The sequence below is a fragment of the Callospermophilus lateralis genome, chromosome 1 (genome assembly GCF_048772815.1).
Source record: "Callospermophilus lateralis isolate mCalLat2 chromosome 1, mCalLat2.hap1, whole genome shotgun sequence".
NCBI lineage: Eukaryota > Metazoa > Chordata > Mammalia > Rodentia > Sciuridae > Callospermophilus > Callospermophilus lateralis.
This window is the reverse complement of record NC_135305.1, coordinates 211659466-211682477: the sequence shown is the minus strand read 5'-3', so window position 1 is coordinate 211682477 and position 23012 is coordinate 211659466. Positions and strand designations below refer to the sequence as shown.

The 23012-nt window shown below is 51.1% G+C and overlaps 1 protein-coding gene across 1 annotated transcript; it reads left to right on the top strand.

The window, feature by feature from the left end:
* Window positions 1–1952: 1952 nt before the first annotated feature.
* Cyp4f22 (cytochrome P450 family 4 subfamily F member 22) lies at window positions 1953–20577 on the top strand. The gene is made up of 12 exons (XM_076870796.2): window positions 1953–2174; window positions 7137–7281; window positions 12606–12659; window positions 12780–12907; window positions 13078–13202; window positions 14142–14409; window positions 16673–16739; window positions 16869–16998; window positions 18584–18717; window positions 19573–19637; window positions 19832–19914; window positions 20400–20577. The coding sequence occupies exons 1-12, from the start codon at window positions 1953–1955 to the stop codon at window positions 20575–20577; spliced, it is 1599 nt and encodes a 532-aa protein (XP_076726911.1).
* Window positions 20578–23012: the final 2435 nt, after the last annotated feature.

Sequence of the window (23012 nt, the reverse complement as noted above, 5' to 3'; positions counted from 1 at the left end):
AATGACCGTCCAACAGATGAATGAATTAACAAAACGTGGCATGCCCAGGACTGGGGCTGTAGCTCAGGGGCAGAGCATCTGCCTATCACGTGTGAGGCACTGGGCGCACACCTTAGCACCAAATAAAAATAAACAAATAAAGGCATGGTGTCCACTTACAACTACAATTTTTTTTTTTTTTTAATGTGGCATGTCCATTCAGGGGAATATCACTGATCAGTGCAGGAATGAAGCGATGAGTCTTGCAAGGTGTGGATGACCTTGACAGTACTATGCCAAGTGGATTAAGTTAGACACCAAAGGCCCCATCCTCTGTGAGTCCTTTTATATGAAACATCCAGAATAGTCACATCCACGGTGACAGAAGGCAGGTTAATTGTTGCCAGGGGTCTCAGGGAGGGAAGATGGGGAATGAGTGCTAATGGGCATGGGTTCCTTTTCGGTGTGATGAATGTTCTGGAACTGGGTAGAGTTGATGGCTGTATGACCCTGTGAATATCTTAAATGCCACTGAATGGTTAACTTTTCAATTAATTTTCAAAAGTCTCAATTATACATGTTTATGGGGTGCAGGGTCAAAATTCAACACCTGTGTACCGTGTATAATGAACATATTTATGGGGTACAGTGTGATATTTCAGTGTGTGTATATGATATGCACCAATTAGATTGTGGCTATCAATATTTTCATCTCTTTGCGTTTGGAGCCTTCGAATAACTAACTCTCTTCTAGTTCTTCATAAAAAAAATATAAAATAGGGCTGGGTTTGTGGCTCAATGGTAGAGCACTTGCCTGGCATGTGTGAGGTCCTGGGTTTGATCCTCAGCATCATAAATAAATAAATAAATAAATAAATGAAGGTCCATTGACACTAAAAAATATTTTTTAAAAATAGGTTGCTAGGCACAGTGGTGCACACTAGTAATCCCAGTAACTTGGAGGCTGAGGCAGGAAGATATGGAATTTGAGGTTAGCCTCAGCAATTTAGTGAGAACTTGTCTAAAAATAAAAAGGGCTGGGATGTAGCTCAGTGGTAGTGTGCCCCTTAGTTCAATTTTCAGTTCTAGTGTATATATCTCTATATAGTAGATAGAACTTATTCCTTCAATCTAACTGTGTGCTTTTACCCATTTCCCTCTCCGCCTTTCCATCTTCTAATGATCACTGTTACATATTCCAGCTGGCTTTCTTTTTTAAAATCCACATATGAGGGAAACATACATATTTATCTTTCTGTGTCTTATTGATTTCACTTGCCAGGTGTGGTGTTGCAGTCCCAGCTACTCAGGAAGCCCAGGCAGAAGGATCGATTGAGTCCAGGAGTTCAAGGTCAGTATGGCAACATAGTGAGACCCTGTAATAAACGATCAACAGGTTGAGTGACTTATTTTGCTTGACATATTGTCCCCCAGCTCCATCCATTTGGCTGCCAATAATGGGATATTGCTCTTTTTTATGGGCGAATAATATTCCATTGTGTGGATTGCTCATTTTAAAATGCTTTATTTTGTCTTATGTGAATTTCAGCTCAATTGGGGGAAAAAAAAAGGAAGAGGGAGGTAAGACAGTGGCAGAGAGGCAGCCAACAGAGAAAGTTTCTGCAGTGGGCAGCTGGAGTTTCGTCCTGCTGCGGAAGCCGGGACAAAGGAGCTGGGGTATTCATCCACCAATGTGCATCCGCCATCGGTTGAGAGCCACTCCTTCGAGGACTCTGACCAGCGGGACGGGGGCAGAGAGCTCTATGGGGCAGAGGTCACCAGGGGTGGCCCTGCAGGCGTCAAGGCTCGAAGGCATCCGGATGGGGCTGAGCGCCAGCTGCTGTCGTGGCTGGGGGTGCAGAGGGGTCTTGGTGTCAGGACTTGAGCACACCTCGCTTGACCCCTTGGCCGTCTCGTGGGCGGCCTGGTGTCGCAGGGGCGTGGCCCCACCAGCTCCGACTCTCCACCCCTAGATGCTGCCCATCACCGACCAACTCCTGCAGCTCCTGGGGCTGCAGAGGACCGCGTTCCGCGTGTACGCCGTCTCCGCGCTCCTGCTCTCGGGGCTCTTCTTCCTCTTCCGCCTGCTGCTGCAGCTCTGGCGCCTCTGCTGGGGCTTCCACGTCACCTGCCGCCGGCTGCGCTGCTTCCCCCAGCCGCCCCGGCGCAACTGGCTGCTGGGCCACCTGGGTATGGTGAGTACGGCGGGCAGAGCTGGGCACGCCCCGGGATTCAGCAAGGCAGTGGGTCTGCTGGCCCCCAGGACTCTGGTCACATACCCTCCATGGCTCCCCATTGCCCTTATGAGTGCACCCACTGGAGCTCAGAGGCGGCAAGCATTTAGCCCCATCTGGATGCCTTCAAGCCTTGACGCCTGCAGGGTCACCCCTGGTGACCGGAGGTCACACAGTTGGGATGAGGGAGAGCTGACGTTAAAGATGAGTTCTTTCTATAATTCTGTAGCTACTGCTGTAGCACCAGGTACCATCCCTTGTAAAGTGGGGGATGCAGGGGTGGGACCAGGAGCGGGGAAGGAGGCGCCTAGAGATTTTGTTGCTTCCTCTACACCCCAATGTGGCTTCACTCTCTCCCTCAAATGCTATGATCCCAGGTCACCATTCTAGCCTTTTACCATTCCTTGTGTTTCAATTTTTATTTCATGAACATATTCCGAGTATTATTCTAGGCAAATATTAACTCATTCAGCCCTCTTGACAATCCTAGAAGTTAGGTCTCAGGACTATCTATTATTATTTTGTACCAAAGAATACTAAGGTACAGAGAGGTTAAGTAGCTGGCCCTAGGTAACCCAGTAAGTATGTGACAGAGCCAGGGTTCAAACTCAGGCTGTTTGGCTTCACTGTCCCTGCTATGGATGAGACAGGCAGGGTTTTTCCAAAAAGCCTACAGGAGTCAGGAGAGAAATCCAGATCCTGAGAGCAGGGAGGTTTGTGGGTTCCAGGACCCAGCTGCTTGGACCCCTGGACCCACTTCTAGGCCTCAGTGAAGTTCAGGAACAGTCTCTGGAGACTCCTGGTCCAGGCATCATGCTGAGCTTCGAGTGGACTTTGGATAGGCAATGGTCATCATTGTGGATTTTGGAGCCCTGGGTTGGAGGCCCGTCTCTACCAGGTACTGGTTCCGTGGCCTGGAGCAGGCGACTTAACCGCCCCGTGCCTCAGTTTCCCCACTTGCTCTACAGTTCTTGGTAGCCTGACGGTCGTTGTTTGGATTCCTCGGGTTGTGCTTGTTGTGCGCTTGACACTGATCTTGGCGTTCATCAAGCGCCTTGTGGCAGAAGTGTCTGCTCAACTGCTGGGTCCTGCAGAAACTGGAAGCATCGAAGGATTCTAGAAGTAATTTTAGGCACTGCTTGGATTGACTGTCTGGGAAGAAGGACTAGGATACATATTTGCACTTAGTAGCTCAAAGAACATTTTGTTTAATGGTGAGAATTATCTCAGATGGAAGGCTTAGGAGGGAGGAGGTTCCCAGCCCTTCTTGCCCCGTGGGGACCATCAGATTTTGCCTGTGTGTGCCTGAGTCTCCTTCCTTCCCCAAAGCCCCAGCCCTGTCCAGCCTCCCCAGCTGGGCCAGGGTATAGCTGCTTTCCATCTCAGTCCTTCAATTTGTCTCCCATCCTGATCCCAGAGGTATTCTTTGTTTTTGTCTTTTGCAGTGCTGGGGACTGAGCCCAGGGCCTTGTACAGTTTTTAGGCAGGAGCTCTACACTGACCCATGCCCCCAGTCCTCCAGAGGGATTCTTGAATCAAACCACGACCCTCTCCTGCTCACATACCCTCCATGGCTCCCCAGTGCCCTTGGGAGAAAGGCTCACCCTTTCAACTCTGTCCACACCCTCCTCACCTGCTTCACCATCCTCCCCAGTTCCTGTTTCTGTACCAAGGCTCCAGCTTCCAACAGCCTTTGCTGAATGATGCCCTCTGTTCTCTGCTAGATGAACTTCTCCTTGGTCTTCACGCCCCATGTCCAATGTCCTTGCTCCAGGAAGCCCTTTTTGGCTTTGATGGTGGTCCAAGAGGCAGTGGTGACTGGCCTCTGGGGCCCTGGGCAGTTGGCCAGGGCTGGCTCTGCAGCTGAGTCCTGAGCCCATGAGGCCCATGAGGACTTGGTGAGGCCCCATTTGCCTTGGGTACGGATGGGCAGAGGGCTGAACCTGGTAGAGAAGGAGACGCTGGAACCAAAGAGCTTAATTTGTTCATTTAATTATCATTGGGACCAATCACTGGCCAGGTACTGGGTTAGGTTGTTAGAATCAGAGCCTTTCCCTGTTTCTTTCTTTCTTTCTTTTTTAAATTTTTGATGGACCTTTATTTTATTTATTTATATGCGGTACTGAGAATCGAACCCAGTGCCTCACACGTGCCAGACAAGTGCACTACTACTGAGCCCCAACTACCCCTGTTTCTTTTTTTGAATATACTTTTTAGTTGTAGATGGACACGGTCCCTTTATTTTATTTATTTATTTTCTTACATGGTGCTGAGGATTGAGCCCCGTGCCTCACATGTGCTAGGCAAATGCTCTACCCCTGAGCCACGGCCCCAGCCCAGCCTTCCTGGATTTCTCAGTCTATAAAACAGGGATGGATCTGCCCTGTTTTATGGATTCACTTTTATAGGTGTGAGCCCAGAGAGGTTGAGTTGACTTACCCACAGCCACACATTGCTGAAGACGAATTTGAACTCAGATCCATCTGACCGGATCCTGAAGGGCTGCCTCCCAGAATATATAGAGCTGGGCTGTCCACCTTCAGATCCCGACTTTGCCACCAAAACCTGCCCATTTCTCTTGTCCAGTGTCTGGGTGCAGTGGTCCATCCTTCCACCGCTGGCACCTGCATTCTAGGGGCTTTGGGAGTTAGTGCCCCCAGGAGCAGCCTGCAGCCAAGGACTGATGGACACGGGTGGACAGACTCTCCGGCACCTCCCCCTCGGGTGGCTTGACAGCACCTCCTGCGCTGGCTGCGGTCCCTGTCCCTCGGTCCCTCTGGTCTTGCTTCCCCATATCTCCCCATGTTTGGGAGGGTCACCTCCCACACGAGCTGCTTCCCCAGGACCCTTGTTTCAGCACCTGCTTGCGAGGGAGCCCCACCAGGACAGTTGCCCACTCACTTGGAACCCCAGACAAGCCCTTTGACCTTTGTAAACAGTCAAGTGGAAAAAAGAATAAACCTCCCCGGGTTCTCGCACGGGTCCAGAGGTCCACGTGGAACAGGCATCACTCAGCAGCGCAGCGTGTGCACACGTGTAGTTTGACAGTTAAGGTTGACCCTCACAAATGCAGAGGTTGTCCGAGCTGTGAAGGACTAAGGGGAGCTGAGGGGGCTTCTGTGCAGCGGCGGCTCCTGCTCTCCTCCGTGGGCAGTGGAGGTGGGCAAGGGCTTTCACAGCTGGGTTGGTTAAGTCCTCCCCAGCCGCCTGGGGGATCGGTGGCAGTGGATGTGGTCATTATTAGTGGTGGGTCGCGGGCGGTGCAGCTTTGCACACAGTTGAGACCTGGTAGAAGAATGAGGCCTGAGACAGGTGGGATACCTAGTGTCACTTCTGGTCCTCAAAACTCTAAATAAAATACAAAATTGGACTGGGGTTGTGGCACAGTGGTCAAATGCCCCTGAGTTCCATCTCCGGTACCAAAAAAAAAAAAAAAAAAAAAAGAGTGGGCCAAATTATATTGTGATGGTGTATGTTGTGTGCATGTGCAAATACGTGACAACAAATCCTATCACTATGTACAACTATAATGCACCAATAAAGATGTGGGAAAATCCAATTAAAAAACATGAAGTGGGGTTAATCCTAGTTTTATTGATAGGGTTAGTATTAGTGTATTTGCACTGCTGTGTAAGTGAACTTTTTTTTTTTTTTGGTACCAAGGATTGAACCCAAGGGTGCTTAACCACTGAGCCACATCCCCAGCCCTTTTTAAAATTTCAAAACAGGGTCTCACTAAGTTGCTTAGAGCCTTGCTAGGTTGCTGAGGCTGGCTTTGAACCTGCGATCTTCCTGCCTCAGCCTCCTGAGCCACTGGAAATACAGGCGGTGCACCACTGCACTTGGCTTTGAACTTCTAATAAGTAAACTTTTCTATAAATAAATATATGCATATGCGTGTATGCACTAAAATTGAACCTGGGATGCTTTACCACCGAGTTGCAGCCCCAGCCCTTTTTCTTTTTCTTTCTTTCTTTCTTTTTTTTTTTTTGTAGTTGTAGATGGACAGCATGCCTTCATTTCATTTGTGTGTCTTTATGTGATGCTAAGTATCTAACCCAGCACCTCACATGTGCTAGGCAAGTGCTCTGTCACTGAGCTACAGCCCCAGCCCCTTTTTTCTTTTCTTTTTTTTTTTTTTAAGAGAGAGTGAGAGAGAGAGAGAGAGAGAGAGAGAGAGAGAGAGAGAGAAATTTTAAATATTTATTTTTAGTTTTTTTCCGGTGGACACAACATCTTTGTTTGTATGTGGTGCTGAGGATCGAACCCGGGCCGCACGCATGCCAGGCGAGCGCGCTACGGCTTGAGCCACATCCCCAGCCCCCCTTTTTTCTTTTTTGAGACAGGGTCTTGCCAAGTTGCCCAGGCTGGAGCTGAACTTGAGATCCTCCTGCCTCCGCCTCCCAAGTGGCTGGGATCTAGGCATGTGCCCCAGTGCAAGGGTCCTAGTGGTAATTTTTAACAATATAGCAAATAGTTGAAAAAGGCCAACACTTACCATTCATGTGTTTATAATTACTATTTTCCTTTCTTTTTTTTTTTTGATGGGGTCTCACTATGTTGCCCAGGTGGCCTCTGAACTCCTGGACTCCAGGGGTCCTCCTGCCTCAGCCTCCCAAGCTGTTGGTACTGCAGGCATGTGTCACGCCGCGTGGGGTTTATTTTTATTTCTTGAGCCAGCTGTGTGTTGGGCCCCACGGTGGCTCTCACTTCTTTCTCTGATCCGCTGGGCTGCCCTCAGAGGGAGACTTCATTGTTCTCCACTTTTCAGAGGAGAGGTGGAGGCTCAGCCAGGTGCGGCCACCCACCCGCCATCATTCAGCACTTCTGGGCTCATGTTTAGGTGAGGGAGGTGGCAGGAGGGCAGGACTGGAGGATGCCGAGGCTGAGCATGTCCTCACTCCCCTCTTTTACCTACTGCAGTACCTTCCAAACGAGAGGGGCCTTCAGGACGAGAAGAAGGTGTTGGACAGCATGCACCATGTGGTCCTGGTGTGGATCGGACCCGTCCTGCCGCTCTTGGTTCTTGTGCACCCTGATTACATCAAGCCCCTGGTGGGCGCCTCAGGTAGGCAGGCTGGGCCCCTTGGGTGAGTGCTGACTGACCCTCACCTCCCGTATTCTATCTGGGCTTCTAGGCAGGTGGTCTCTCCAGAGGAAGGGGCACTTGAGTAGGGCTTTAAGGAATAAATAGGAGTTCATCAAGGCAGCAATGGCAATATGGGTCATGGAACATCGGGGACAAAAGTGTGACAATGCCTAGAGTCTGTCCACCTCCCTGGAAGTCAGAACCAAGCAGGTTTGGACAGGAAGTTGTTCTCTTCAGGTTTGGTTAAGTAGGTGTTGCTCGATCCCAGCCCGTGACACACCCATCATTTGAGTTGTGACACTCCCACCGTGACTGGTTTCTTGGTGGCCCATCCTTCAGCCTGCTTTCTTCACTTGGGCTGGCCTTGACTGGCAGGAAGAGAGACATGGAAGGCTTGCGTCTCCTTGCTGCAGTCCATACCTGTCCCAAGCTCTGGGACTCCAGCTGTCCCTCATCTCTCTCATCCCTCAGCACCAAACTCCAGAGACTCGTAGCTCTCTCCTCGAGACATTTTGTTCTCAGTCTTGATCCACTGGGGCTGGGTGAGTCCACGTCCAGCTCTTCTGCCTCATGGTGGGACATAGTCTCGCCTGGATCTGGGCATCAGGGGATTATTGGAGCATGGAGGGACGTGAAGGAAAGATCCCCAAGGATTTGGGGGTCTCTGGCCCCAGTTTGGGCCTCTACAAACCCACATCTGGAGATTGCCTTCCAAGCTGCCTCCCAGGGGTGGTGAAAGAGGACAGGGCTGCCCGCCTTTCCTTCCCCAGCTATGTCCTCCGCAGCCCCGTGGTCCCCACTTATTGCCTCTGGGAAGGAATGATGATCCCCACTGAACTTCAGGGGATCCTAGATCCTGGGAGAAGTGATTCTTTCTTCCAAGCACTGGGCACCCATTTGTGGCCAGAAGCCTGAATCAGAGCTCCAAAGGGCTGGGTCCAAATCCTGGCTTCTGCCCATATTTGCTGTGTGATGCTAGTGGTTTTGCAAGCCTCTCAGAGCCTGTTTCTGATCTGTAGAAGAGGGGCTGTTACTAAGACTGAGCAACATAATGTGAGGACCAGGGTGTAGTTCAGTGGTGGAGTGCTCACCTAGCACCATGAGGTCCTGGGTTCCACCCCCAGTATTGCAAAAGCACAGCACGATGATATAACATGGGTAGATGTGAATAAGGGCTTTTTCTCTTTAGTATATTTTATTTTATTTTTTGCAGTGCTGGGGATGGAACGCACCCCATGCCTCTTGCATGCTGGTCAACTGCTCTACCCCTAAGCCACATCTTGCTGCTGTCCACACCTGTCCCAAGCTCTGGGACTCCAGCTGTTTCTCATCTCTCTCATCCTTCAGCACCCAACTCCAGAGACTCATAGCTCTCTCCTCGGGACATTTTGTTCTCAGTCTTTTTATTTTGTTTGGAGATGGGCTCTCTCTACATTCTCCAGTTTGGCCTTGAACTTGAGATCCTCCTGCCTCAGCCTCCTAAGTAGCTGGAATGGCAGACCCACGCCACTGGGAAGGCTGTATGTCTTTTTAGTGTACTTTTCCTTCTCTCTCCACTTCCTCCTCCTTCCCCCCTTTCTCTCTCTCCCCCTGCCTTTCCTCTGTCTCCTTTGCCTCTGTCTCCTCCTCCTCTTCCTTCTTCATCTGACTCCTTAGAACATCAGTGTCCTGAGCACCTTCTGAGTGGTGGCTAAGTCCCCAGGTAGAGCCCCAGCATGGTCCCTGCACTTCATAGACTCTCAGGCCCCTTTCCCTCCCCTCCTCTCCTCTCCTTCAGGACAGGCAGGATATCCACTGCCTCCTGCAACGGAGGAGCGGATGGGGGTCTCCTGACAGGAGAGGGTGAGGCTGTCAGCATAGAGGGGGCCTCCTGGCCCAGGAGCTCCCGTCCCCCTGTCCTTCCTGCTGGGATGGGGCTGGCCTGCCTCCAGCTCACAGCCTCGGTCCTCCTCTGGGGCCTCCTGAGTGGGGAGGGGGATGCTGCTCTGGGGTTGAACCTGCACAGTCCCTGGGTCCCAAGGAAGGCATGAATGGCGCCTCTGGGAACTTTCACCTCCTAAAATTCTGGGCACGAGGAATAGGGACTATGCATGGGGAAAAGTAGGTGGAAAGCTTTACAGAGGGCGAGTCATGATCTCTAAGCCCGTCAGCACAGCTTGTTGGGATGCACTCATTTTTTTATTGGGGTGAAATTCACATAAAGTACAATCAACCATTTTAAAGGGAATAGTCGGTGGCATCTGATGTGGTCACAGAGTTTTGCAACCACAGGTCTCCCTAGTGTCGGGAGATGTTCCTCACCCCGTAAAACACCACCCTGTGTTCAAGAAGCAATCACGTCCCTCCCCCTGCCTGTTTCCTGGTACCTCCCTCTGCTTCCTGTCCCTGCATTAATCTGGTCTAGAACGTCATATAAAAGGAGTCACACACTGGGTCTCTGCTCTCACGTCTTGGAACGGCCGCATTCCCTCTTCTTCCTTCCTCCGTCTCTTTTCTTTCTTTCCTTTCCTTTCCCCTCCCCTTTTCTTTCTTCCTGTGCTGGGGATTAAACCCAGGGCCTCCCACATGCCAGGCAAGCTCTCTACCCCAGCTCCAGCCTCTGTGTTTTCATTTCTCTTGGGATACCTAGGAGTGGAACGGTTGGTCTTTTGTAATTCTATATTTGACCTTTTTTTTGGAACCCAGGGCCTCACTCAGGCTAAGCACATACGGTACCACCCAGCCACACCCCCAGCTGTATATTTGACTTTCTAAGGAAGGCCCTTCCCATCTTCCACACCAGCTGTGCATTCATTTGTCGCTAATAGGGGACCTGGATAGCCACCTCACAAGTTTTTGATGCCAATAAGCAATAATTATAATTGCCGTAACCAAAGAGCCAGCAGCGGGTCAATTATTCATTTGCGCGCACACATATTTAATGAGCATCTACCAGGTGCCAGGACACATTGGCTTGCTGAGTGTCACAGGATGCCATGAGGCAAGATTGTTCTGTTTCCTCCTTCTGCAGGTGAGGAGATGAAAGGGGCAGAGTGGTAACAGGTCCAAGTCTGGACAGTTAGTGAGTAGCAGGGCTGGCGTTTGAACCCAACTCAAGCTCTCAACCACGCTGATCTGTAGCCTTGTGTGGGAGAGCTGCCCCCTGCTGGGCACCACGTGGCGGGGCTTTTCTCCTGAATGAGGCATTAAGGGCTCCACTTTGCTGGAGAGGGAATCTGATGGCAGGAGACAACCCAGACGCAGACTCTCTCGGCATGCGGCATAGGGTTGGAGTGGAGAGGGACCTGAGGACAGGAGAACAAGGGTTCAGCTGGGGAGAGGGATTGGTGAAGGCTTCCTGGAGGAGGCTTCAGTGAAACCAGGCCTTGAAGGATGCCTAGGAGTTTACCAACTGGAGGCACCTGACATTCCCAAGGTACAGCTGTGGAAAATATCAGGAAAATTCAGGTCACTGGGTTGGCTGGAGCGCAGGTTGTGTGCGTGGGAAGTAGGAAACGAGATCGAGAGTTAAGCAACAGCTGGATTGAAAAGCAAATGAACTTGCCCTTGATCAATAGGGAGCCATGGGAGGTTTTTGAGCAGGGCAGCCATTGATCAGATCTGAGTGTCAAATCAAACCCCACCGGGCACCTAACTTGGAGTTCAAAGTCCGGGGAGGAGAGGTGTAACCGGACTCCCACCTTCCTCTCCAACACTGCTCCTCCAGGAAGCCTGCTCTGACTTCTAGTAGCCCTTTCTCTGTGTCACCCTTAGCACCTGGCACACTTTCTGTCTTCTTGATAATTGCACGGTGTGCCTCGGCTTCCTTTTTCCCACACCACCCCAGAGCTCCTCCAGGCAGGGCGTGGAGCTGAGCCAACCTTGGGTCCCCGGCGTCACACATCATGGATTGGGCATGGAACGGCAGCTGAAGGGGTGTGTTGAATGGGAGGATGAGGAGACTGATGACTGTGTGTATCAATTGGCCAACTGCAGGGCGCGTGTGTGGGGCGGGAGCTGAGTCATATCCAGTCTTCAGTGACTGCGTTTGCATCTCAGGTCCTTCCTTCCCATTCAGTCCTAAATCTTTTCATTGTATAGAAGGGCGACGCAGCTATCCATGCATCCACCCACACACCACCCATGCATCCTTCCACCCATCCATTTTTCTTTTATTCACCCATTCTTTGATTGATTGGCTCATTCATTCATTGAATAAAAATTTCTTCAGCACCAAATGTTAGTGATCAAAATGGTCTCTTCCCGTGAAGGGCTTAGAACTGGACAATTACCATCCAGTGGGATTGTAGGGAGAGAATGCAGCACCCAATCTGAGACCAGAGGATAAGGACAGAGTGTTTGGGGATGAGGTGGCAGCACATGGAAACACCTGGAGTGGAGCAGGCACATGGCCTTTTTGAAGAGCTGGGAAAAGTTCTGTGATATTGAGCAGGAGGGGGCTGGGCGATAGAGGTGTCTATTCTTTTTCTTTTCTTTTCTTTTTTCTTTCTTTTTTTTTTTTTTTTTTTTACTAGGGATTGAACCCAGGGGCAACATCCCTGCCCCCAACCCTGTTTTAAGAGTTTTTGAGACAGGGTCTCTAAGTTGCTTAGGGCCTCATTAAGTTGCTGAGGTGGACCTTGAACTTGCGATCCTCCTGCCTCAGCCTCCCAGTCCCTGGGATTACAGGCATGCACCACCACATGCAGCTAAAGGTGTCTGTGTTGAGAGAGGTCTGCACAAGGGCAGATCATCCAGGGTTTTGGAAATGGGCTGAGCTGCTGGTACTTGAGGGTTGATGGGTGTGTGAACTGGGAGGGACCTGGTCAGATCTGATAGTCAGGTTAGATCCCCCGGGGGCCAGCGTGATGGACAGACAGGGAGGGTGTGACTGGAGGTGGGAAACCCAGGAGGTATAATTTGGATGGCCTGAGCTGGCAGGAAACAGCGGGGAGGGTTAGAGGGTGACTCCATTCTGTCTGGAGCACACAGCTTGGCTGTAGGTTTGGAGGTGAATGCCAGCATGCAGTGAGAAGGGGATTATCTGATGTGTGAGGAGCATGTGGAGGCCACACGGGGCAGGGCCTTTCAGCACTAGGCTGAGCTTGAACTCTTTCACAAGGGCAATGGGGAATCGTGGGAGGTAACATGAGCAGGGGTTTCTTGTTCAGATCAGTGTGTTTCAGGGATCTTTCTGGTTTGGATGTGAAGGGTAGACGGGAGGGGTGAGGTGGGAGGTGGGAGAGGCGGCCCTAGGAAGTCACAAGCAGAGGTCAAGGTCAGAACTCTGTCTTGAATCATCTTTGCCTCCTGTCTCTGCACAGCTGCCATTGCTCCCAAGGACGACCTTTTCTACAGCTTCCTGAAACCTTGGCTAGGTGAGTACCGAGCGGGTAGGCTGGGGCTGGGGTTTCAGGGAGGAGAGGGCAGGGCAAGGGGTTCCTTGAAGGGGTCAGAGGAGCAGGGGAGGCTCCCTGACCTCAGTCTCCTGGGCCCAGGGGATGGGCTTCTGCTCAGCAAAGGCGACAAGTGGAGCCGTCACCGCCGCCTGCTGACGCCTGCCTTCCACTTCGACATCCTGAAGCCCTACATGAAGATCTTCAACCAGTGCACCAACGTCATGCACGTGAGTCTCCAGGCGACAGGGGGAAGGGGACAGCAACTGCTCCAGCCCAGCTCCAGGGCGAGCCACGTGCTGTCGGGAGACCTCAAGTCCTTGAGCTGTACCTGGGCTGTGTGGTGAGTGATGACCTGTGGCGTGCTGTCTGAGGTCCCCATGCCCTGTCTCTCTTCCAGGCTAAATGGCGGAGGACTCTGGCAGAAGGCTCGGTGGCCTCCTTTGACATGTTTGAGCACATCAGCCTCATGACCCTGGACAGTCTTCAGAAATGTGTGTTCAGTTACAACAGCGACTGCCAGGAGTGAGTGTGACCTCCCTCGGGGGACAGAGCCAGCTGCCCAGGGAGAGGTAGTGGGAGGAGAAAGGGAACTCCCAGCTCTTGGGCAACCCAGGCTGCTGGCATCTGCCACTGATGGGCAGATGGGCTGTTTGGTTCCAAAGAAAATGACATCACCCGGGCTGGAGTATAGGCAGGGGAAAGCCCTCGCCTGGCACGTGTGAGGGCCTGGGTTTGATCCTCAGCACCACATAAAAATGAACAAAACAAAGGTGCTCTGTCCTTCTACACCTATTTTTTTTTTAAATGATACCACCTCTCTGAGCCTCAATTCCCTTCCCCCCAAAAAAGAAACATTATAATTTTCCCCCCATGAACATGGTGTAACTATCTTAATTAGATGGTGTGTCAGTGGCTTGGCACATAATAGGGGATCAGGCAATGCTACTTTCCCTCATTCCTCCGCAAACAGCGTACAGTCCTTGGAAAGTGTCCCTCCCTTTCTGAGTCTGGGTTTCCTTATTTGTAAAACAAAGATGATAATATCTGACTCTTGGGGAGGTGCTGGAAGGATAAAATGATGTCACAGTGTCCCGGCACATGGTAGGTGCTCAATGACTATCTGTTGAATGACCTAATAAAATAGTCATTACCCTGGTTTGTTAGTTCATTCATTAATTCACCAGAGATTCATCATGGGGGCTCCCCAGCCCCCAGGGCTCAGTGACAGAGATTGCCTAGCATGCACCAGGCCCTGGGTTCTATCCCCGGTAGTGCAAAAACTAACACACACACACACACACACACACACACACACGCATACAAAATCTACAGAAAATATAGGTGATATGGGGCCTCCCTTGTCATCACGCGGTGGGGAGAGGAGGCCTGACCTAGCCAAGCTGTGCCCCTGGCTGGCGGGGACTGGGCATGGTCCTCGGCTCATGGTCTTCTCCCTGGCAGGAAGATGAGCGACTATATATCGGCCATCATTGAGCTGAGCGCGCTGGTCGTCAGGCGCCAGTACCGCCTGCATCACCACCTCGACTTCATCTACTACCTCACCGCGGACGGGCGGCGCTTCCGCCAGGCCTGCGACACCGTGCACCGCTTCACCACCGAGGTCATCCAGGAGCGGAGGCAGGCGCTGCGCCACCAGGGGGCCGAGGCCTGGCTGAAGGCCAAGCAGGGCAAGACCCTGGACTTCATCGATGTGCTGCTCCTGGCCAGGGTGAGGCGGGGCCCTGGAGCCGGGACTTCCCCAGAACTGCACCAAGTGTGTAAAATGACAAATGCCCAAACTCACATGGATCTAGGATGGAGTCAGATGTGGGCGTGTAAGTGAGACCCACTGTGTGTCTGCTCAGGCTGCTGTAACAAACATTTCGGTCCTTTTAAATGAACTGAGGTTTTGTTTTGTGGTACTGGGACTGAACCCGGGAGCACTTTCCTCTGAGCAACATCCTAAGCCCTTTTATTGTTTCACGGTATTTTGAGACAGGGTCTTGCTAAGTTGCCCAGGCTGGCCTCAAACTTGCCATCCTTCTGCCTGGGCTTCCTGGGTAGCTGGGATTAGTGTAGGGGGGTGCACCTCTGAGGTGGGCTATCCTGTGGAAGGTTCATTATGTGCTTGTAAAGAATGTGGATGGTGGGTCCTCCCTCCATATCCACAAGTTCCACATGGGCAGATTCAGCCAACCTCAGGTTGATAACATTTGAAAAGAATTGCATCTGTATTGATTATGTACAGGCTTTTTTCTTGCCATTATTTATTATTATAGTACAATAGCTATATACATAGCTATTGTATTAGGTATTCTAAGTCACCTAAAGTAAGTATGGGAGGTTTTGCATGGTAACATGTAACACTATGCCATATAATTTATTTGATTTTTTTGTTTTATTTGATTTTTAATTTAATTATTTTTTGATGATCTGGGGATTGAACCCAGGGCCTTCCGCATACTAGGCAAGTGTTCTACCACTGAGCCACACCCCCAGCCCCATGCCATTTCATATAAGGGACTTGAGCATCCATGGATTTTGGTATCCATGGGGGGATGTCCCAGAACTAGTGCTCTGTGGATACCACGGGATGCCTCTGCCTCAGAGGAGGTGGCTTGAGCAACAGAAATGTTCTCTTATAGTTCTCTTATAGTTCTGGAAGCTAGAAATCCAACGTGCCTGCAAGGTTGAGTTCTCTTAGGGGCCATGAGGGAATAGTCTACTGTAGGCATCTTTCTTTGGCTTGGGGATGGCCACTTTCTTGTGTCTGCATATCATCTCCCCACTGCGTGTGTCTCTGTCTTAATCTTTCCTTTTTTTTAAATATATTTTAAAAAATTTTTTTTAGTTGTAGGTGGACACAATACCTTTATTTTATTTATGTGGTGCTGAAGATTGAACGTAGGGCCTCACACATGTGAGATGAGTGCTCTACAGCTGAGCCACAGCCACAGCCCCTTTAGTATGTTTTTTTATAACTATTTATTTACTTTTTATGTGGTGTTGAGGATTTGAACCCAGTGCCTCACCTGTGCTAGGCTGAGCCCCAGCCCCAGCCTCCTAATCTTTTCTTATAAGAACCATAGCCACATTGGATTAAGGCCACCTTTGTGACCTCATCTTCACTTGCTCACCTTCACAAAGACCCTCCCTCCAATCGTGGTCACATTCTGAGATGCTAGGAGTTAGGACTTACAAATTCTAGGGGACAGGGCACAATTCAGTCCAAAACCTTTACAAAGATGAGATATATGACCTTGAAGACATGTGACAGAAGATGTAGGGTCACTGTGGATTTTTTTTTTTTTTTTTTTTGCAGTGCTGGAGATGGAACTTGGGGTCTCATGCAGGCTAAGCAAGCACTCTGCCACTGAGCTATATCCCCAGCCCTTCTATAGAATTTCTGAGCAGCATTTGGGTTCTGGGTCCAGAGGGTCCTGGATTCCACCCCTGTCTCTGCCACTGAGTGGATATTTAACCTTAATCATATCACTCTTTTCTCTGAACGTCAGTTTCCTCAGTAAAACCATGGTGATTCTGAGACCTGAAGACAGAGGTATCGTAGGGCAGCCTTTGGAATACATCATGTTAGCAGCTCCTCAATAAGTCAGCCATGTGCTTCATGATGATGTTTTGGTTGGTGATGGACCACACGTGTGATGGTGTTTCCATAGATTTTATCCTCCAGTGACATCATAGCCATCTTTGTTTGCATAAGTGCGCTCTGATGTTTGCACCATCATGAAATTGACTCACAATGCATTTCATTATGGGTTCCTATCATTAAACAGTGCACAGCTGTATGAACTTCCTTCTCCATCTTTCACTTTCTCTCCATCTTTCTTATACAAGTAGCATATCTCCTTCCATCTATATTATTTCTCCCCACAACTTGACTTAAGAGAAGGGACAGATCTAACGCTGGAGGAGCCTCTAGGAGGCAGAGGGTGGGATGCAGGGGCCTGAGCATCCGGTTCTACCCATTCCAGGATGAAGATGGAAAGGAACTGTCAGATGAGGACATCCGAGCTGAGGCAGACACCTTCATGTTTGAGGGTGAGGATGTGGAGTGGAACTGAAGGAGGGTGGGAAGGGCCACGATTGTCCCTTTAGGGGACACTGAAGTGGACACTATTGTCTGCCTGGAGATGGCAGCCTCCATTCAAACACCTCATCTGCCTGCAGGTCACGACACAACATCCAGTGGGCTCTCTTGGGTGCTGTTCAACTTGGCAAAGTACCCAGAATACCAGGAGAAGTGCCGGGAAGAGATCCAGGAAGTCATGAAAGGCCGGGAGCTGGAGGAACTGGAGTGGTCAGTTTTGTGTGTGTGTGGGGGGGGTGGGCAGGGGAGGTCAGGCAGCTGAAGGGGCATGCTGAGGCCAGAGCCTTGAGTGTGACTCTCTCCTCCACTACTGATTGATTGTGTTGACCTTAGACAAGTCACTTGAGCTTCCTGAATCCCAATTTCTTCAGCTATAACATGAGGATGATAATGATGCCTATGTCTGCCTCAGGCTGCAACAGTCTTCATCAGCAATTTTTGCAATAATGCTGCAGAACAAACATCCCTCACATGCAGTGATTTTCAGCAAGCATTTATTTATTAAATTTTAAAAATGTTATTATATTTAAATTTTTTTGTGGATAGACAGAATACCTTTATTTATTTATTTTTATGTGGCACTAAGGATTGAACCCAGTGCCTGACACATGCTAGGCACATGCTCTACCACTGAGTAATAACCACAGCCCCCGCAAGCATTTAATTATTGCTCATCAGTACATCACTCTTGTGGCTTCTGGGGTTAGAGAGTTGGTTCAGGTCTGTTCCATAGGTCTCCTCATTCTCACCGGATCAGTGGCTATCCTGGGGCATATTCTTCTCAGTGCCAAGTCCAGAAGCATTAACCCCCACACAAACTGCTTTCCAAATAAGTTACATTTGGAGGCGCTGGGGGCTGGGACTTCAACATGTCTTTTTTATTTTTTCTTTCACGGACACAGTTTAACCTAAATCCCTCTATTTGGGATTATGCAGTAACCTTTGGTACACATGGTTTTGTTGTTCCTTTCATCTAGGATTTTAAAATAATGAAATAGTTGGATACAGTAGTGCATGCCTGTCGTCCCAGCTACTGGGAGGCTGAGGTAGGAGGATCACTTGAATCCAGGAGTTCAGGTCAGCCTGGGTAACACAGTGAGATCCTGTCTCTATACATACATACATACATACTTAAATGGATCCATACGAGCAAATCAATTGCTGTTGCCCTGAGCCTCTCTATTATGCTAGCACCTCCCCGAGTGCCCCCTGACCACCACGTAATCCATCATTGAAGCATTAATGCTGGGCCCAGTAGGGACCCCCAGAAACCAGCCCCAGTGCTTCCTATTTGTGTGTGTGTGTGTGTGTGTGTGTGTGTGTGTGTGTGTGTCTGAGAGAGAGAGAGAGAGAGAGAGAGAGAGAGAGGGAGACTGGTGAACCCAGTCTCAAGGGTACTCTACCACTGAGCTACATACCAACCCTTTCATGTTTACATCTTGAGACAAGGTCTCACTCAGTTGCTGAGGCTTGCCTCAAACTTAGAATCCTCCTGCCACCATCTCCCAAGTTGCTGTGATTACAGGTGTGCGCCACTACACCTGGCTTGCTGTTTTTATTGGTTACTTTTCTGATTGGTTGGTGGTCAGATATTTTGCATCCTAAGTGTTAGTGGCACAACATGGGACAACTGCAAATAGCAGAAGTTGGGCAGCTTTGACACCCTGAATTGTTTTCCTGCCCAGCTGCTCGTGTGTGTGTGTGTGTGTGTGTGTGCGCGCGCGCGCGCGCACGCGCGCGCGCGCGCAAGCACGTGTTTGGGAGAGTCACAGTTCCATTCTCTCATTCTCTCCAGGGATGACCTGACCCAGCTGCCATTCACCACTATGTGCATCAAGGAGAGCCTGCGTCAGTTCCCACCTGTGACCCTTGTCTCTCGTCGCTGCACAGAGGACATCAAGCTTCCAGATGGGCGTGTCATTCCCAAAGGTGCCCACTGTGTGCCCTTTATGTGGCTACTTTGTTGCCCATAGGGGCCTGGCCATGCCTGCCCCAGGTGCATTGTCCGTGTGGATGTGGCAGCTATGTCCCCTCCTAGTTCTGGGGTGCCAGGGGGAAGCCTAGTTGTGAATGGGGGAGATACAGGTGGGTGAGTCCTGTTGGAAAGAAAGGAGCTAGTGTGGCAGGGTTGGCCCTGGGAGGGTGCAAGTAGGGGAAGGTGTTTCATTCAGTCACCAGCTGTCACCTGAAGGCCTTTCCTGGTTGATGCTGGGCATCTAAAGACGTCCCATCCCCAGGCCCAGGCCTTGAGGACCTCTCCCAGTCTGCAGAGAGCAACAGCAGGGCACAGACCTTCCCAGCCACATGGGCTCAGGGATGGGCTAAAGGGAGAGAGGGGGCCAGCGAAGCCCAAAGGTGGAGGGATGTCTCCATCTAGGGAGGAATATCAGGAGTGCTTCTTGGAGGAGGAAGGACAGTCTTGGAGGCTGGAAATGGAAGAACAAGGACGCTCATGGAGCAGAGGCTCAGGGTGCAGACTGTAGAATCCTTGAATGGCAGGTGCAGGCACTTGAACCCCATTTTGAGGGCAGTGAGGAGCCAAGGGAGGAGGCTGAGCTGCATTTGAGAGAAAGCTCCGTGTGTGGCCAGTGCGACAACCAGAAAGGCAATGGGGGCTTCTTAGGGACAGGCGGGGGTGGTGGGGAGGTTAGGGCAGCAGGGTTTTTCAGGAAAGGATGGACAGGAAGTGGTAGCAGATGGCTCAGAGGTAGATCTGGGAAGGGGGATGTTTCTAGAGGAGGCCGTATCTCCCTTTGGCCCCACTGATCCCACCTGTCGCCACAGGAATCATCTGTTTGGTCAGCATCTATGGAACCCACCACAACCCCACCGTGTGGCCTGACTCCAAGGTGAGCTCCTGCTCTAACCTTGCCCTAAGCCTTGCACACCTGACAGGTGTACAGGTGTGGCTGGATTGTAGTGAGTGTGGGGTTGAATGGAAGAGGAGGTCCTAAAGTGCCTCTGCCCCCAGAGGTTGAGCCAGGGGGCCAAGCTAGAATAGCTGGGCCAGCTCCCAGACTCACCCCGGTCTGTTCCTGTCTAGGTGTACAACCCTTACCGCTTTGACCCAGACAATCCACAGCAGCGCTCTCCGCTGGCCTTTGTGCCCTTTTCTGCAGGACCCAGGTAAGCCACATGGGGAAGATACAGAGCTAATGGAAGTTCAAGTGTGTGCCCATCAGAAGCACAGACCACGCCTCACCTAGGTGTCCCTTTCACCAACCCAGGTCCTCTCTGCACCCCCAGTGAAGCAAGAGACTCCCAAATCAGACTCTGCAACAGCGTTCCTGGGGGCTGGGCATACCTACTGTGTGCCAGAACCTGAGTTCTGGGCTCACATTTCCAACAGCTCTAGGCTGCCACTGTCTCCACTTTACAGATGCAGGAGTTGAGGCTCAGAGGTCATTTATCGGGAACACAAAGCTAGTACGAGGCTGCACCAGGATTCTAACACTCGACCCTAAAGTCACATGTATTCAGCAATTCTTGGGGTCTCATTAGCCCTCATTTAGCCTAAGATGCTCTCCCTATTTTAGAGATGAGTCATGTGAGGCCCAGGGATCCCCGCACAAACAGCGGCGGCGCCTGAGCCCATGCCCCGCTTTCTCCAGGAACTGCATCGGACAGAGCTTCGCCATGGCAGAGATGCGCGTGGCGGTGGCGTTGACGCTGCTGCGCTTCCGCCTGAGCGTGGACCGAACGCGGAAAGTGCGGAGGAAGCCGGAGCTCATCTTGCGCACGGAGAATGGCATCTGGCTCAACGTGGAGCCGCTGCCTCCGCGGGCCTGAGTCCCGCGGGCAGAGGCCCAGGCCCCGCCCCTGAGGAATCAGGCCCCGCCCCAGGTCCTGAGGTCATAGACCACGCCCCTCGAAGTCTTGGCTCTGTAACTGGAGGACCAGGCTCCGCCTTTGACCAGCCAGTTGGTGCTGGCCATGCCCCTCAAGGCAGGGCTCCACCCACGAGGGTCTGATCCCGCCCCTTGAGGTCCAGGTCCCGCCCTTGAGTTCCCGTACCTGCCCTCCTCCGAAGGGACCAGCTTCGGCCCCGCCCCCTCGGGCTCAGGCCCAGCCCCCGGAGTATGATGGATTGAGTTTCTCAGGCCACGCCCCTGCGGATCAACGTTCCCAGGCCCCGCCCACTGAGCCTTCTGAGGACCTAAGACCCATCTCTTGGACTCAAGACCCGCCTCCCCAGGCTGGCTTCTAAATTGAGGACTTGGAAGTTGGAACCTGGGGTCAGACCCTGAACCTGGACATCACTTTCTTAGACCCCCCGCCATCTCATATGGCCGTCTGTTCAGGAGTCATCCCAGAAATCGGGCTGTTTTCTTTTGTTTATTGTAAGCCCAGATGCTTACCAGCCCCTTCCTACCTCTCTTACTCAAAGGCCTTTTGCTGAGGGTTCTAATTTTTGAAGAATAAAAAGAAAGGTTTGCAAACACCTCCTCCTACCCTCAATCCCCTAGCCTGCCAGACCCTTACACCTGGAGCCCAGGATGGGAAGGAGGGGCTCTGGGCAGTTGGGAAGCAACTCAGGGAAGCTGTGTGTGGGCTAGGAGGCTGGGAAGTCATTTTGTCCTAGGATTTTGGGGGGCAATTTTTTCACTCATTAATTTTGTTAATAGAATGTAGAGTTTGGGAGAAGCAGTGTGTTTGCGGGGTGATCTAGGTTTGGACTTGAGCCCCTGGATGCAGGGAACTGCCACCAACTGACATGAGGGAACGAGAGTGGAGTAAGTTATTTCTTTGAGTAAGAGCTCAGGATATCAGTTTTGGCTGGGAGGAGTTGGAGATGTCAAACAGGCGGTTGGCTAGATGGTTCTTGAACTTGGGAGATTCATGTTTGGGAGCTGCATGTTTTGGAAGTCTCAGTCTCTAAAGAACCCAAGGCTGGGTGGAATTTGTGTGTGTGTGTGTGTGTGTGTGTGTGAGAGAGAGAGAGAGAGAGAGAGAGAGAGAGAGAGAGAGAGATGCATGGAGGAGGCATTAAGGATGGAGCCCTGGGAGGCATGTCTCCAAAGTTCATTTAGCAGTGGTGAGACTGAAATGGATTGCATGATCGTGTGTGCTTCCTATGTTCTCATTTAATCCTCATACTTTATTGTTTCACTTAACAGAGGTGAAAACTGATACTCCAGAGGGAAGCAACTCACTCAAAGTCCTAAAAATACCTTATGCTGGGTCCTCAGAGGGATCCTGAGTCCTTTTCTGCCCCATCCCTCAGAGTCCTGGTCCCTGCTTAGGCCTCCAGTCTTTCTGCTTAGAAGCTGGTGTCAACAGGGGCTGGGCTGTCGATGCTGGAGGCAGTGGCCTGAGGTGTCCTGCTGGTAGCAAGTTATGAGATAGTGGTCCAGACCCCTGTCTGGGGTACTCTGGGATTGAATGGGAGTGTGTGGTCCCTGCACCCTGCCCTGCTCCTGCTGGAGCTATTTGGCCCTTGCGGCTGCTGCGGCTCCCACAACCTGTTCTGATGGAGGATTTTCAAGCTTGCGTCGTCTGCCAAACATCCCTTGGCCTCCTTTGAAGCAACCCTGTCATCTTGCCAGCAAGATACTTTGGTCTTGAGAGCCGATACTTCCTGCTCTGCCCCTTCTTAGCAGAGGCCATGAGCGCATGACTGCTTCTCTCTGAACTCAGTTTTCCCTTGTCACGTGGATCTTACAGGATCATTGTACTTGTAATGAACACCCACTAAGAGCTGCGAGGGGGAATCAACTTCATTGGGAGGGAGGAGGAAAGATGTGGAACCACTGAGTCCCGGGGACTCTGCTACACCTGCGTGTGTAATTCTAATAATACAACCAGGCTGGGTCTCCTTACTGGCTGCTGCGGACTCTCCTTCCTCTTTTAAGCGGGAACGATGCTCCCTCTGCTGGCCAGTTCCGAAACATCAGGCTCTCTACTAATTCAACGTTTGCATGTGCACTGTGTGCACGTGTGACTGTGTATGCATTTAGACGACTGTGTGTGCATATGTATGTATGTGTGTATCTAAGTGTATTTGTGTGTGCCAGTGTGTGTGCATGTGGGTGTGTATTGAGAGCAGAGGTAAGAGAACTACCCACTGAACAACTGTGTCCACACCAGGCTCTTATCATGGCTGGAAGCCGTTGAGAGAGCCCTGCCTGTGCCCAGTCCTGACCCTTGCAGTGCAGGCAGGACATTCTGGAGATACTGAATACTGGTGGATGGATAAGGGTGGATAAAGAGCCCAGCTCCCTTGC

Bases quoted from the DNA above. Each gene is read 5' to 3' on its own strand.
- Cyp4f22 (XM_076870796.2), top strand. From the start codon at position 1,953: ATGCTGCCCATCACCGACCAACTCCTGCAGCTCCTGGGGCTGCAGAGG. The intron at 2,175-7,136 runs GTGAGTACGGCG...TACCTACTGCAG, and splicing joins TGCTGGGCCACCTGGGTATG to TACCTTCCAAACGAGAGGGG. The intron at 19,915-20,399 runs GTAAGCCACATG...CGCTTTCTCCAG, and splicing joins CCCTTTTCTGCAGGACCCAG to GAACTGCATCGGACAGAGCT.